At 44.1% G+C, this 17,574-nt stretch overlaps 1 protein-coding gene across 2 annotated transcripts in view; it reads left to right on the forward strand.

Annotated features, from left to right (window-relative positions):
- Positions 1-17,574, forward strand: part of FBXW11 (F-box and WD repeat domain containing 11) — a 101,347-nt gene that overhangs the window by 68,231 nt on the left and 15,542 nt on the right. For both annotated transcript variants that reach the window (XM_075856346.1, XM_075856347.1), the window contains 2 exons: positions 6,650-6,768; positions 14,213-14,323. In XM_075856346.1, the coding sequence (XP_075712461.1) occupies positions 6,650-6,768; positions 14,213-14,323 (230 nt within the window). The remainder of the gene's footprint in view (positions 1-6,649; positions 6,769-14,212; positions 14,324-17,574) is intronic.

Genomic DNA, 17,574 nt, shown 5'->3' on the forward strand with positions numbered 1-17,574 from the left:
TGGCTCCCTTCCCAAATCGCCCTGGCCCGGCGAATCAGCCTCCTTTCCACCCTGGCGCTTCTTCAGGCATACAGCTATAGCGGCTGCTAGCGGCGACACCTACCATGGCCGATGGCGCCGCTAGCGGCTGCTACTGCTGTAGCTTCGTCCCTGCTCTATGTGCTAGCCCCACTTTAGCTCCCTGAAGGGGCGGAATCCCCGTGTGTTCGGGGATGCCGCTCCTGGACAGAGCGCTTTATGTCTCTGTCCATATCTGGGCAGTGACATCAGGGGAAATTCCTGAAGCGGAATCCCCGAACACTCTGTGACCGGGGATTCCACACCAGGAGAAGCCAGTAACGTTCAGTGTCCATAAATGGACACAGACGACAGGGGCTTTTCCTGAAGTGGAATCACCGGCCACATGGGGATTCCCCTTCAGGAGTTGCCCCTGATGTCACTGTCCAGATATGCCCGGCCCGGAACGGATGCAAAACGAATGCAAACCGGGCGGGAAAAACGGCCGATTTTATCGGCCGACACTCGGGCTTGGGCGGGACCCTGTCTTGTGAATAAGGCATTACCATAGATGAGATTAACCCTGGTTATTTACAGAATTATGTTTTACTTGCTATCTGTGTTAATGTATGTGGATAAATGTTCCCACCTTTTCCAAATATTTACTTGTATTTGTTCTCAGCCAATGATCAGTAAATATTTTAAAAGTAATAAAATAACAATTGCTCAGATGTTTTGTTTTAGTGCTATATACATCGGGTTGTCCATGGCACACAAACCGATTCAATGCTTTGAGTTCATTTAGCCATAATGTGGCTGTGGCCACTGTGTATGCTCCTTCACCTTGCCCGCTAAGGCTATGTTCACATCACGTATATGTTTAACAGTGACTGAAGTGGATGCTTAAAGGGAATGTGTCGCGAATTGCCCGTTTGGGGGAGGGGCCCGTCGGGGGGGGGGGCGTCGTGGGTCACGAGAGCGGCGATCTGTGAGAGATAGACGGAGACACACACCTTACCTGCAGTGCAGCAAGTCTTCAGTATGGCGCCTGCTCTCTCCCTGCAAACAGCTGCTCTGCTGTGTGACTCTGACCTGCGTCTGTGCAGTACAGAGCCAGAGAGCAGAATCAATGGAACGGCTCCCGTTCATTGACTCCTATGCACTGTAGCTGCCGTATTCCATCTCTGTATGTGTCGTTAATCGACACATACAGAGATGAAAAACAAAATGGCAGCCCCCATAGTGAAGTAAAAGTTAGAAAAAAGTAAAACACAAACACAATAATTTATTTTAATAACATCCTAAAAGCAATATTTCTATAAAAAAAAAAAATCCACGACACCCGTCCTTTAACAGTGGCATCCGTCATCATTGGCTATGATGGCATCCGTTTAACGGATATGTCATGAGCTTTTCATGATGTATCCATTTAATGGATGCCGCTGTTTAATGCATCTGTCACCTGTAGGCTAGAATGAGGATATGGACAATAAAGCGCAATGGACACCTTTAGTGTGTACTTCGTGAGCTTTCCTGATGTGCACAAAAAAAGGTGATGTGAACAGGGCTTTACAGATCCACTTTGAAAAAAGTTCCCAGGATGGACAAACTATGTATGAAGTTTGCGAGTAATTTTCGGATTCATTTTATCTTGATTGATAAAACAGTACCTATAAGCATCGCATCCGTTGTGTGTGTGGATTATGGCATACAATATTGTGGTTTGAAGAATCCTTCCACAGAGCCCCACAAATATATCCGGGTTCTATACCATTGTTTGAGAATAATATACATAGTGATTATCATTAACCTGTTCAAACTCCTGGGTGGAAATGGACATTATAGGGGGAGGTAGTTTCTGCAACAGGATAAAATGGGAATTTTGGCCTGTGCCATGAACGCCAGGCATCCTATATATGGGTGGGCAGTCTTTTGATAGAAACTCGAGGAATGCCTCATTAGATCACCTGTAAGAGCCAATAAACACATATGCCAGTGCAATACAGTGTATAAAAGTCTAAAAAGGAAAGGTGAAAATGCCTCAGTTGTAATGTTAAAAGGCAGAAATTAAAATCTTTTTGGTAGTTTTGTCATTTTATAGTGATTTTATCTCCGTGGACAGGTGTGGCATTTTATAGTGAATTGGATTTTTACAAATCCCATTCAAACAATGCAGTCAAAATTTCTCAGGACATGCTGCTACATTTTGAAGCCACAAGCGTTCCCAGTCATCAAGGTTTATCACCGATTTTCCCAGTATATTTTTCCTCATAATATTACTGTAGTATATGAGTACCTTTCAGAAAGCAGAAGCAAAGAAAATATAAAGTGCATGTCTAACAGTGTGAAGGTTACCGATGAGGCGGTGCTAGGGTAGACGTGATCGTGAAGTGTGGTGGAGTAATCTACTTGTTTTATATCACATTTACCAGATTATTTCAAAGACAGGAAGAATAATTGAGGATGCAGGAATCGAGCCTCGGTGACAAAATTACTCAAAAGCTATGTACACCTTTTAAAATAGTTTTTAATACCGGATCCACTGACACTGAACTAGTTAGTGCCGCTGACTTATTCAGTGAATAGCGCTAGATACATTTGCTCTGTATACAGGATACAAAGCAGCTGACTAAAAAAAGGAGAAAAAAAAAGAATTGAAAAAGTTGCACCAAACACACTGATACCCATTTTTATTTTAAAAATAAATAAATCCAAAGGTGTACATAGCCTTTAATTCTGTAACAGAGAAGCCTGCTCAATGCATTATATTTATCTGCAGATTATTTTTTTTTGTCTTTATACCGATGTTCTCTGCCCTTTAGTAAGTCTACCTGTAAACCGAGAGAGGCACTAACATTGGCTCTAATTTCTGATTTACTATTGTGTGTTTAGTTAAAAAAAAAAAATTAAAAAAAATATAGAAATCCTGTTTAACGGTTTCACTGCCAGGGGATTTGGGAGATTTTAGTAACCGGAGCAGCAGACCATACACTTTGGGGAGAATAAAAGGGCTGTACTCTGATCTAGCCACGCGTCCCCAGCATCCAGGAGCACTACTTCTGTGGAACGTCCTGTGTTCAGCTGTACATTCCCTGTGGTTATGCACCCAGCCCTACTGTCCATGCCATATTCTTGTGGCATTAAGAAGCCCTATAGACCGGCACTTAAGTGCAATAAAGTCACAGTAATCAAAGCTATTGGTACAGTGGGATCACGACTGTCCAAACAAACTTGACAGCTGAATAATCCTTTTAAGCGCCTCGCTGATCGTGGTACTTTTATGGCTGGGAGGGCATAAGTGGCCAGTGAAGGTGTGGGGCTCCAATTGAATCTCATCCCCACTCCTCCCTGGTTGAACTGCTAATCCTCTGTCGTTCTGTCCGTGCACACAGAAAGGAAGTTGAAGCTACAAGACGGGAAGTAGTCGACTTGCAAACAATTGAAAAACAGATTTTTTATTTATTTTGTTAACAATTCCATATAATAGGCACATATTGCTTGATTCATTATTATTTTTTGTATGGACTTGTCCCTTGTAAATATGTAAGCCACACAAACACTGCAGGTAGGAAAATAAGTAAAAAAAAATAAAAAACAAACACCGTAATCTTGCTCTTTCAGTCAGTGACAAGTGTATACTATCACTGATATAGCCGTGACCATATAGTGGCCAGATACCAGGCCTAGACAGGCTGTCTGCATAGTAGCCTCTCTAAATTAGTTTTATGTTAATTTATATAAATTTGGTTTAATTAAACGTTTTCTATTAGATTAACCTATTAACCCCTTAATGACCGGGCCTGAAAAGGTCTTACTGACCATATACATTTTTCAGTTTTTACCTACCTGCATTTTAGCAGCCATAACCTTTTTTTTTTTTTTTTTCATTGACGTGGCCATATGAGGCCTTGTTTTATTCAGGAGAATTTTTTTTTTTCATAGTTTGGAGGTAAATAAAAATATTTTTACGCCGTGAATATGAGAAAAAAGCGATTCTCTGCATTGTTTTTCTTTTCTTCTTTTTTTTTTTTTTATCCCGTTCACTTTTCACACTATGTAACCCGTTAGATTAATTCTTCAGGTTATTACAGTCGTTTAGATACCTATATGTGTGTTTTTTTGTTTTTCGTTTTATTTAATGTAGGGGCAATAAAATATTTTATGCAAAATTACTTTTTGGGGACTTCTTTAATTTTATTAATGTTTTAACCTTTTTTTTTAATCCCATTAAGGGATAACTTTATACTTTTACTTGTAATGTATTCGCATACTCCTGTATTAATACATTATACTGCGTTACTATGACACAGGCTGCTGATAGGGCAGCACATAGTGTGCCAGAACAGCAGACTCAGGCCTCATGCACACGACCGTATTTTTTCCCACCCGTAAATACTGGCGTAAATACGGGTCCGGTGTCACACGTATTCCACCCGTTTTGCACCAGTATTTACGAACCCGTGCCCGTAAATATGGGTCCGGTGTCACCCGTATTCCACCCGTATTTACGGGCACGTTTTTGGCGGCAAAATAGCGCTGCACTAATCGGCAGCCCCTTCTCTCTATCAGTGCAGGATAGAGAGAAGGGACAGCCTTTTCTGTAATAAAAGTTAAAGAAATTCATACTTACCCGGCCGTTGTCTTGGTGACGCGTCCCTCTCTTCACATCCAGCCCGACATCCCTGGATGACGCGGCAGTCCATGTGACCGCTGCAGCCTGTGATTGACCTGTGATTGGCTGCAGCGGTCACATGGCCTGAAACGTCATCCAGGATGTCGAGAGGGACGCGTCACCAAGGCAACGGGCGGGAGACCGGACTGGAGGAAGCAGGAAGTTGTCGGTAAGTATGAAAGTCTTTTATTTTTATTTTTTACAGGTTTATACTGATCGGTAGTCACTGTCCAGGGTGCTGAAAGAGTTACTGCCGATCAGTTAACTCTTTCAGCTCCCTGGACAGTGACTATTTACTGACGTCGCTTAGCAACGCTGCCGTAATGACGGGTGCACACATGTAGCCACCCGTCATTACGAGAACTCCATAGACTTCTATGGACTGTCCGTGCCGTTATTACGGCCTGAAATAGGACATGTTCTATCTTTTTCAACGGCACGGGCACCTTCCCGTGAGAAAACGGGAAGGCACCCGTCGCCAATAGAAGTCTATGAGCCCGTTATTACGGGTCGTGATTACGACCCGTAATAACGGGAGTTTTTACGGTCGTGTGCATGAGGCCTTACTGAACAGACAGCCCCGGGGTCATTTGTAGGTCCCCAGGGCTGACTGCAGAGGGATTCCCTGGTGTTTGATCACGTCACCGGGTTTCCCATGACGAGATCAAAGCGGTGAGTTCCCTTTTGGACTGCAGCGCTCAAAGGGTTAAATAGCTGGGGTCTGAATGTTTTCCGACCCCCAGGCTGCTCTAAGATCAGGAGCTGTATGTAAGTTACAGCTCCTGCTTAGAGGATCAGCACTCACAGGAGCGCTCATCAGCCTCTTCTACAGCGACGCCAAAAGACGTCGTCGTATACGAAGGACGTGAACCGCCTGCCGTCAAATGACTGTGGTCGGTCGTTAAGGTGTTAAATAACGGGTGATTCCGAATACAAAAACGTAGGAGAATTCAGTTGTTTTTTTGGGGGGGGGGGGTGATTGCGACATCGAGTTTACCCCCTTGCTCCAAACACGCCCGCATTTTGTATGCGAAAACCAGAATTAGATCCAGGAAAGCAGACCCGTAAGGCTTTACTTGATATATTCTGTTTTTGGTTAAAAAAAAAAAAAAGTACATGCAAAATCTGCAGCACGACTGCACTGTTGGAACGTGGCCTAAATGTAAAAAATTAGACCGCACAAATACTAACTAACTATTAAGGGGAATGACAACTTGAAGAAAGGTTCATGTATAACCGCTGCGGTACCTGGAAGGCTGCAGAGATGAGCAAAACAGACTTTGATTTTTCTTCCTGCTATCGGATTGCAAATATCCTTGGCAGTGAAAACATTAAAATAACTCTTTAAACTAGGGCATCTGTTAGATGCAGAATTTCAGAAGGAGAGGGACACGCTGCCTAGTGTACCCCACCACACCGTTCTCACACATTTTGAGTTTCTCGTGACAAATTGTCTTGTATGCACGGTCTTTAATATTAGTGGTTTCAGACTTGTCATTGTTGGCTTGTAGTATTTTCAAACCAGTTCATAGACCTGAGTAACAATTATACATGCCTTAGGGCCTGTTCACATCAGCGTTTGCTTTCCGTTCAGGGGTTTGTGTTGGAGGTTTCAGTCGGGTGAACCCCTCAATGGAAAGTGAAACGGAGACCTTAGCTTCCGTTTGCATCACCAGTGATATCAATGGTGACGGAAACATTGCTAATGGTTTTCTAAGAAACGGAAGCCTGCCAGAAAGGTGACAAACGGAAACCATTAGCAATGTTTCCGTCACCATTGATACCAATGGTGATGCAAACGGAAGCTAAGGTTTCCGTTTGATTTTCCGTTGAGGGGTTCACCCGAGGGAACCCCTGAAGGGAAAGCCAACGCTGATGTGAACAGGCCCTTAATGGGAGAAGTTTAAAAGTAACATTCCTTGTTCTACTTCAGAATTTTACCGCCTCCCTTTTTTTAAAATTTATTTATTTGTTTTTTAGGTTTGGAGCACTAGTACTTGCGAATTTGTTCGCACACTGAATGGGCACAAACGTGGCATTGCTTGTCTACAGTACCGGGATCGTTTAGTTGTAAGTGGCTCTTCAGATAATACCATCCGGTAAGTTGCTGCAAACACTAGCAATATTTGGTTGGTAATGACTGTGAATGTCATGTATTTAGTTTCATTGGCTAGATTTAACTATATAGATGATAAATAATGTGTTCTTTTTTTAAAGCGTTGTAGCGGTTTATTTTTTTTTGTTTGTATTACCTTCCCTGGGGGTGGGCATATTGAAGACACGCACTTCCTTCCTGTACTTCCTGTGTAGTCAGTACAGCAGGGTGTGTGTGCTTTATAGCAGCTGAAATTAATGTGAGTCAATTGACAGAGATCTCATAAATGTTTGCAGACTGCAGGATGTGATGGAGTACAGCCCCCTCCTGCCTAGAACATGGTAGATGCATACGGAGCCTTATCTGTGTATATTGACTGTAATGTTTTTCTACCACATCTAATTCTCCAGCAGTACAGTAGAGCGGTCAATAGCTAGCCCACCCTCTAATGTTGATTTGACTCATTCTGTGCCTGTACTTACAGCAAAGATGACAGGTGAGCTACAGAAAACCGGAAATATCAGCTCATTGTGACTTCTCTTGTGGCCAGTGTGAAAACTGCAATATTTCAAGCTTTTTTTATTTTAGATAGTGAATTAAAAAATTAAACACTGCGGATTGCTTTCACAAATTTAACTCTGATCTTAATAACCTTCGACCCTCCACTGGCTCTTCCACCTCGGACCGAGCCTCTCTCCCCTCTCCTTTCACGCCCTTATCTAGCATGATGGCTGAGGAGATGGATGCTGATTCTACCTTGCCGGAGATCCCTGCAGTTATTAAGGATCTTCCGGGAGGTGGGGGGGGGGGGTTGGAAAGTGTCCTGGACCGGGTGGATATACTGGCCAAATTTTATGAAACATTGACGGACTGTTTGGCGCCACTTCTTCTCCAGGCCTTTAATTCTATTTCCCCTGAAGCCTTGTTCCCCGCGGGCTCGACCTTGGCACATTTTACGGTCATTCCTAAACCGGGCAAAGAGCCTCAGCTCTGCTCAAGCTATCGCCCCATCTCCTTGCTCAATGTGGACTTAAAAATCTATGCCAAATTGCTTGCTAACAGATTGAATACACATCTTCCCAACTTAGTCCATCTGGATCAGGTGGGCTTTGTGCCTGGGCGGGAGGCATGCGATAACACCCTGAAAACCTTAGATATCATTCATTATGCCTGGTCCCATCACATCCCTCTCATGATCCTGTCTCGAAAAGGCGTTTGACAGGATATCCTGACCCGCCCTTGACCATTTAGACCTAGGACCTTCCCTTATAAGTAAAATAGCCCTCTATCATGCTCCATCTGGCAAATGAAGTTTAATGTAGATAAATGTAAAGTTATGCATCTGGGTACCAACAACCTGTATGCATCATATGTCCTAGGGGGAGCTACACTGGCGGATTCACTTGTTGAGAAGGCTCTGGGTGTACTTGTAAATCATAAACTAAATCACAGCATGCAGTGTCAATCAGCTGCTTCAAAGGCCAGCAGGATATTGTCGTGTATTAAGAGGCATGGACTCGCGGGACAGGGATGTAATATTGCCACTTTACAAAGCATTAGTGAGGCCTCATCTAGAATATGCAGTTCAGTTCTGGGCTCCAGTTTATAGAAAGGATGCCCTGGAGTTGGAAAAAGTACAAAGAAGAGCAACGTAGCTAATTAAAGGCATTGTGTTGCCAGAAAAACATTTTTTTTTTTTTATTAAACATTTAGTGTGTGGGTGATTAAACATTGTTCAAATTTTTTTTATTTTTTTCACGAGTCAGGAAATATAAATTAATTCTAATTTATAATACTACCCATTTTTGGTCACTAGATTGGGCGATTCCCAAAATTGCAGCATTGCAACATTGGGTTAAAAGCCCTCGCTCTAGTGAGCTCTCAGCATCCCCCCCTCCTTTATCCTGGCTAGTGCCGGGATAAACGAGGGGTTTGAACGGTGTAACCTCCTACACTGTGTGTCGCCATTTTTTGAGCTAACACACAGTGTAGTAGGTTTACATACAGTAGTAAACACACACAAACACGAACATACATTGAAATCTCTTACCTGCTCCTGCCGCCGCGGCTCCCTCCGGCCCGTCCGCTCCGTTTGCTGCCGCTGGTCCAAGTGCACAAATCCGGAAGCCGCGACCGGAAGTAGTAATATTTCTGTCCGGCCGCGACTTCCGGTCCACAGGAAAATGGCGCCGGACGGCGCCAATTTCGAATTGGACTGTGTGGGAGCGGCGCATGCGCAGTTCCCACACAGACGCCGTACACGGAAGTCAATGGGACGGGAGCCGTTCGCAGTCCCTATGGGACTGTGGCTGCCGTATTCCATGTCTGTATGTGTCGTTAATCGACACAGACAGAAATGGAACAAAAAATGGCAGCCCCCATAGGGAAGAAAAAGTGTAAAAATAAGAAAAAGTAAAACACAAACACAAATGAATATAAACGTTTTTAATAAAGCACTAACATCTTTAAAGGGAATGTGTTGCCAGAAAAACATGTTTTTTTTTTAAAAATTAAACATTTAGTGTGTGGGTGATTAAACATTGTTCAAATTTTTTTATTTTTTTTGGCACGAGCCAGGAAATATTATAAATTATTTCTAATTTATAATACTACCCATTTTTGGCCACTAGATGGGGCTGTTCCCAAATTGCAGCATTGCAACATTGGGTTAAAAGCCCTCGCTCTAGTGAGCTCTCAGCATCCCCCCCTCCTTTATCCTGGCTAGTGCCGGGATAAACGAGGGGTTTGAAAGGTTTAACCTCCTACACTGTGTGTCGCCATTTTTTGAGGTAACCCACAGTGTAGTAGGTTTACATACAGTAGTAAACACACACAAACACTAACATACATTGAAATCTCTTACCTGCTCCTGCCGCCGCGGCTCCCTCCGGCCCGTCCGCTCCGTTTGCTGCCGCTGTTCCATGTGCACAAGTCCGGAAGCCGCGACCGGAAGTAGTAATATTACTGTCCGGCCGCGACTTCCGGTCCACAGGAAAATGGCGCCGGACGGCGCCAATTTCGAATAGGACTGTGTGGGAGCGGCGCATGCGCAGTTCCCACACAGACGCCGTACACGGCAGTCAATGGGACGGGAGCCGTTCGCAGTCCCTATGGGACTGTGGCTGCCGTATTCCATGTCTGTGTGTGTCGTTAATCGACACACACACAAATGGAACAAAAAATGGCAGCCCCCATAGGGAAGAAAAAGTGTAAAAATAAGAAACAGTAAAACACCAACACACAAATGAATATAAACGTTTTTATTAAAGCACTAACATCTTTAACATATAAAAAAATAATTTGTGATGACACTGTTCCTTTAAAGGCATGGAGAATCTAAGTTATGAGGAAAGATTAAAAGAATTAAACCTATTTAGCCTTGAAAAAAGATGACTACGGGGGGACATGATTAATTTATATAAATGGCACATACATAAAATATGGTGAAATCCTGTTCCATGTAAAACCCCCTCAAAAAACAAGGGGGCACTCCCTCCGTCTGGAGAAAAAAAGGTTCAACCTGCAGTGGCGACAAGCCGCCTTTACTGTGAGATCTGTGAATCTATGGAATAGCCTACCGCAGGAGCTGGTCACAGCAGGGACAGTAGATGGCTTTAAAAAAGGGTTAGATAATTTCCTAGAACAAAAAAGTATTGGCTCCTATGTGTAGAAATGTTTCCCTTCCCTTTTCCCATCCCTTGGTTGAACTTGATGGACATGTGTCTTTTTTTCAGCCGTACTAATTATGTAACTATCTCCCCAATTAAAAATAAACGGTTCCCTCTCTGCACCCTTTGCTATTCATAATGGTACCAGGCAGGGTTGCCCTTTATCTCCATTGTTGTATGTCCTCGTCATGGAGCATCTCATGGCCTCCATCCGGAACAGCTCGGATATTAAGGGTATTCTCATAGGTGGGACGGAATATAAGTGGTCTACGTTTGACCTATTGGTTTATCTCACAAACCCGTATGTATCTCTTCCATCGTTGATGTCCGAGCTGTCCCGTTTTGGATCATGGTCCAACTTTAAGATCAGCTTCTTCTCCAAGTCTGAGGCTTTGTATGTGTGTCTCTCGCCCTCGACACGATCACTCCTCGAAAGTAATTTCCCTTTCTCCTGGCCTTCTAGGGGTGTAACTTATTTGGGTGTGGGTGTGCGCCTAAGCTCTGATCTCTCTCTCAACTGTTTACTAATAACTTTGCCCCTTTACTAGACAAATTTCGCACAGATCACGCCTCTTGGCATAAAAGGGAATTCTCCTGGTTTGGCCGTATTAATATTATTAAAAGGTCACGTCTCCCTAGATTGTTGTACTTCCTGCAGACGATCCCTATCTTTGTCCCATCCTCTTATTGGCTACGTATCCAACAATGTTTTGGATCCTTCATATGGCCAATAGGTCGTCCCCGCCTGAGTAGGACAATTCTTACTCACTCCAAGGAAGCGGGTGGGGTTGGTCTGCCAGATTGTCGTCTTTATTATCTGGCATCGACTCATACTCGTGTCCTCGACTTCTTTCATAATCATGACTCTAAACTCTGGGTTTGTTTAGCCCAACAGCACTGTACCCGTACCCTATCTACTTTGCCATGGACCCTACCTGGGAACAGACTGAAACCTGCCTCCTTTGTTTTTCAATACCCCCCTGGCTTTGCGTTCCTCTGGGACAAGGGGCTCACTCGTGGACCCACTTGGACCACTGACCCCTTTTACCGACAACCCAGCATTTCTTGCTGGGGAGGCACGTCTCTCCTCCATGGGTAGGTCTTCCACCAATCCCATTTACTTCACTCAGGTCCTATCCGATTCATCCTTGCTCCCATTAACCACTATCTGCCCTCTGAAACGCCTTCACCACGTCACATATTTGAATATTCCCAGTTAAAACATTTCTATAGTGCTACTAAGCGCCAGGCTCCTCTTCACCGACCACTTACTGACTTTGAACGCTTATGTGTTGCCACCCTGTCCCCTGCACATGCCATCTCCACACTCTCTAAATTACTTCTCTCCCAGCGATCCCCTCATCTCCCATCCTTTTGCAATGCTTAGGAGACCGAATTTAACATGACATTCACTGACGCACAATGGAGACGATGTTTCAACATGTCCCAGAAAGCCTCGATAGCCATACGAGCCCAGGAAACTAGCTACAAAATTATCCATAGGTGGTATCGGGTCCCTTCTGTTCTGCATAAATGGTACCCGTCTTTACCTGACACGTGTTGGCCCTGCGGGGTTTGGGGGGGGGGGGTACATGTCTCATATTCGGTGGAGCTGCCGCTCCTTGCAGAGTTTTTGGGAGACCGTTCTTAAAATTATACTGGAAGTTACTGGGGTCTCGGTCCCTAGTTCTCCCAGGGCTTCCCTATTATTTATGTTCAATATGCCACTACCCATTTACAAACGCTCCCTAATTAGGCACCTCCTTCAGGCTGCCAAATCGGTTATTCCCCGCAAGTGGGAAAACTGCAGTTCCTGCACTGTTGGATGAATGGTTTCAGGAGGTTGCCTTAATACAGCGTATGGAACACCACCTGGCTCAATCCTCGGCTGCCTCTACACGATACACACACACACTTGGTCTCAATGGCTTCTGTTTCTCTCTTCTCCCACCTACTGTACGGTTTGTGGCTTGGGATTCAGTACCCCTCCTTACAGTCCCCTCTCAGATGAAGTCTCATGGGTATCGTAGGGGTTTGCTTGCTCCATCCAGGTTTTTATCAGGTGCATAGCTGCATTTTCTTATTTACCCATGCTTTTCCAGAACTGGAGTCCAGGTTCACCATGAACTCTCCTCGTCTCTCCCTTGCCCTTGTTTGTCTCCAATTCTATCTCTATCTTCCTTTCTTGTGTCTATTTTGAGGGGTAATTTGCTTCCTGTGAGTGCGCTTACCTACTATGGCCACAGCATTTTAGGATGTGTGGGAAGTTGAATTATTGTATGTTTCTTTCCCTTTTAAGTAAGGCTGCTTTCCATTATGATTTCTCAGATAGCTGTCGTACTTTGTGCTCTTCATGGGTTGTGATGCTTACCCTCCTATTTGGGCTGTGCCCTTATTTGTCATGTTGTTTTTATTATGGGGACACATCTTTTACGAATATTTTTGTACTTGTTTGTGTTAAAGCCAATAAAAAAATTTGAATTGGAAAAAAAATAAAATTGAACACCAAATCTTTAAAAAAAAAAAGTATTGCATAAACATTCACTTTAAAAAAAAGTTTCAGTTTTGCCCAGAGTCTGGCACTTATTATCCATCATGCGGTCAACACAGCACCCTGGCACCCTCACAACTTGCTCTAGTATGACTTTACCAGGTGCTGTGTGTTAGGAATCCTGCTGTAAGATTTAAATATTGCAGGAACGGAGGGGAGGGATAATCTGGGGTTTGGGCAAGACTCAAATTTTAAATCTAATTGGAGCAAAAAAGCAGCGCCTGTAAATCTAGCCAACAAATTGTACCCTTGCGTTTAATAGTTAATTTAGTTTATTAAATTCTTGAGGCAGCATATTTTTTATTTTTTTTCTTCTTTGGAAACTGGATATCTATGTTAAAGAGAACCTTTCACCTCCCCATACATGTTCAGCTGAGTGCAGCATGTAATGGGGAGGGCTGCACAACCCCTGGGGCACTTTACATTTTTTTTTCTACCTCCCACCGTTACTTAGATATTGGTGCTGTTTTATTTGGCGCCCGATATTTAAATAACCCCCTGAACAGTCAACAAGGCGTGTGCTGTCAAGGGGACGTGTTACTATGGCTGTGACACTGTCCAATCAGATATGGACAGTGCCACAGCATGTGTGCTATTGCGGTCTTTTCATCCGAACAGGCAAGGGGGTGTGTCAGTGCTACGGACAGAGGTGTGGAGAGCACGCTCTCATCTCTTTAGCTCTTGTGAGAGATCAGTCTTGTATTTTGTCTGACGAACTGGCAAGGGGGCGTGTCACTGCTACGGACAGTGTAAGAGCTAGGGAGAGCTTACACTGTCAGTAGCAGAGACACGCCCCCTTGCCAGTTCGGCAGACCATACAAGACTGATCTCTCGCAAGAGCTGAAGAGATAAGAGCGCGATTGCTCGCTCTCCTCTCCACAGCTCTGTCTGTAGCACTGACACACCCTCTTGCCTGTTCGGGTGAAAAGACTGCAATCATACACTCCTGCTATGGCACTGTCCATATCTGATTGGACAGTGTCACAGCCATAGTAACACGCCCCCTTGACAGTACACGCCCTTGTTGACCAAGGGGTTATTTAAATATCGGGTGTCAAATATAACGGCACCGATCTCTAAATAACGGAGGGGGGTAGAAAAAAAAAAAGTAAAGTGCCCCAGGATTTGTCCAGCCCTCCCCATTACATGCTGCACAGGTGAAAGGTTATCTTTAAAACAATTGAACTGTAAAACAATGTTTAATTATATTTTTTTTCTTTCCTAATTAGATTATGGGATATTGAATGTGGAGCATGTTTACGGGTTTTAGAAGGCCATGAAGAACTTGTCCGTTGCATAAGATTTGACAACAAGAGGATTGTCAGTGGAGCATATGATGGGTACGTGTCAAGATTGTATATGTGTATATACTGATGTATATAGAGTGCCCACCAATAGTTCTGGAACACCCTCGAGGTAGAGGGTTGAAATTTAATGGGGTCATAAAATCTACCAGTTAACGCCAAAAAAAGAAAAAACACCCCCACCCCCTTGGGTGCAGTGGGGTGGGCAGGGGCAGCAAAATCTTAAATGGCACGGGGGGGTTGAGTGGGGGCTCCTTTAAAAGCTCTTTTCAATACAAAAACGATGCTGCAAACAATTTTGATAGGATTTTTTTTTTCGCTGAGATATTTAACGTTAAATTTATCTTCATTATCGGCTACCGCCTGTGTTAGCATTACCCAAAATGTACCGTGCGGGTAAAATCCGAAGTGTGTGTGTGTGTGTGTGTGTGTGTGTGTGTGTATGTCACATCAAGGTGACTTTATTTTTTTTCTTTATCAAAGATTTTTATTTTGAAAATATAACAATACAGAAACATTTCACGGTTTGTGCAAAAAAAAAGAAATTTGCACGCAGTGCAATACATTTAAATGAAGTATCATAGTGTAACAACAGTATGCATATATATACATGTATAAGAACAACAGTAAAAGGTAGCCTCCCACCTATCAGAATTGAGTGATAAGAGAGATATAACAGCAATAACTGTACCATGTTCGCGTCAAATCCGTGCAATAGTCAGGGAGACCACCCCCCCAGTAAAGTGAAAAGTGACACATATAAGAGCACTTTTGAATATATGGACACACAACACATAACACCAGACAACAAAGGGAAAACACATACAGACAAAGCGCCTCCGGTAGGTAATATAATTTGTTCAGAACATTCCATCCAGCCAGAGAGGCAAATCAGCACCATCCCGGAATCCAGACCACACCATCCAAGTTTGGACGAAGAGCCCTGATTTGTCCCTATCCGCGGACAGCAACTCCTCCATCCTCATAATCCCGTTCACCTCCGTTACCCATTCCGCCAGGGACAGTACAGTATGCGACTTCCAGTGACGAGGTATCACCGTTCTCGCTGCGGTCAAGAAATGTCGAAAAAAGTGATCCAGGAACCATAGAAAGCAAGCCTATGGAAGCCAAGGTTGGAACCTCAGTATGGAAAAGCTTGTTGCCTAGATCAAAAATCTTTCCCCAAAAGGGACGTAGCATGGGACAGTCCCACCAAATATGCAACATAGTTCCAGGAGCCCCCCCACACCTCCAACAATCAGCAGACACATCAGGGTATAGCCTATGTAACAAGGTCGGACAACGGTACCACCTGGTAAGTATTTTGTAATTCTTTTCCTGGGCAAAAGAAGACATCGGTAACTTATGGGCTAGAAAGAAGGCAGTGCCCCACTCCTCTTCAGAGTGTCTAACCCCCATTTCCTCGTCACATGCGGCAGTGAAGGATAATTGAGAAAAAGAACATTTTGGCAGGAGGATCCCATGTAGGTGGGACAACACATGAGAAGGGGCTGTGGGCAAGGACAAGTAGAGTTCCAGAGGAGTCTTATCCTGTAGTAATACCAGACAGTCACCCATGGAGGAGAGATAGGACCGCAACTGAAAATAGGACCACCAAGTTGACCGCCTCCCCGGGCAGGCAGCAGATACATCAGTCATTGGCAATATGGCACCGTCTGGAGTAAGAGTCTCAGACAAACATCCACCATTTCCTCTCTCCCAACAGAGGAATGTATCAACACCCTCCGCCGGAGGGAAAGGGTATGTTCACACGGCCTATTTACGGACGTAAATCGGGCGTTTTTGCCCCGAATTACGCCCGAAAATAGCGCCTAAATAGCGCTGACAAACATCTGCCCATTGAAAGCAATGGGCAGACGTTTGTCTGTTCACACGAGGCGTATATTTACGCGCCGCTGTCAAATGACGGCGCGTAAATAGACGCCCGCGTCAAAGAAGTGACCTGTCACTTCTTTGGCCGTAATTGGAGCCGTTATTCATTCACTCCAATGAATAGCAGCGCCAATTACGGCCGTAATGGACGCTGCGTTCAAGCGCCTGCACATGCCGTTACGGCTGAAATTACGGGGATATTTTCAGGCTGAAACATCCCCGTAATTTCAGCCGTAACGGACGCCCTCGTGTGAACATACCCAAAGAAGGATTATCAAATAGAGGAATCAAGGGACCCGGGCGATGGACAAGGCCCGTAGTACCCAGGATCCGTTCCCATACCATGAGAAACTGACGTGTGAGGAAAGGTAGAGAGAGAGTTTGTCTCTGAAGGACTGATAGCCACGGCAGAGAGGACAATGCAAGAGGAGACATAGCCTTTTCAATGCACACCCATTGCTTACCTGTTTCCGAACTGAACCAATCCACTACTCTCATAATTATCGCTGCTTGATGGTATCGTTTAAAGTCTGGGAGACCCGCGCCCCCGTCTATTTTTGGCCGGCTACGGACAGCAAACCGGATACGAGGCTTAGAGGAGCCCCACACAAACTTGGTTATGGCCCTATGTAAAGCCTGGAAAAAACTGGATGGTACAGCAATAGGGACGGTCTGGAAGATATATAGAAATTTGGGCAAGATATCCATTTTAACCGCATTGATACGCCCAAACCACGACATGCGGTTCCCGCCGTTTTCCGCCAAGTCCTTCATGGTATGCTGTAGAATGGGTGTATAATTCAGAGCATACAAATCCGACTGTTGTGTGGTGACAGGTATTTTAAAGATGTAGGTTGCCACCTGAACGGAAAAACCTGAGCGAGATGGGCAGCTAGAGGGTGATCCAAAGAGATATTCAAGGCCTCCGATTTAGAGTAATTGACTTTAAAGTTACTTAAATGACCAAAGCACTCAAACTCCTCCGTCAAAGATGGCAAAGAAATCATGGGAGTTGTAATGTATAATTCACTGTATTTTAACGATATATATTGTGCTCCCACAAATATGAACAATTGGAATTTCACTGAAGTGATAAATGAGTTAAATATATAACTTTTATTTCATAGCTATCTAAAAACAGGGGTACAATCACCACTGTGTAAAGCCCAACCGTGTATTAAAAACGTATTAAACAAAATACTCCAAGTCCTAATTCGTTTGCGAACCCTCTATGACTGGGTATATAAACCATAGATATCAAATTATGGAATCAGTGTTTGAACATTGGTGTAGCAGTGGTTTAGACCCTCGTACACACAGGAGCCTGCGTTAACCGCACCTGAATCTCCAAATGTACAGATGCACAACAATGCCACTGCCCCCTACACAAAATT

This window comes from Rhinoderma darwinii, chromosome 3 (genome assembly GCF_050947455.1).
Source record: "Rhinoderma darwinii isolate aRhiDar2 chromosome 3, aRhiDar2.hap1, whole genome shotgun sequence".
Lineage (NCBI taxonomy): Eukaryota > Metazoa > Chordata > Amphibia > Anura > Rhinodermatidae > Rhinoderma > Rhinoderma darwinii.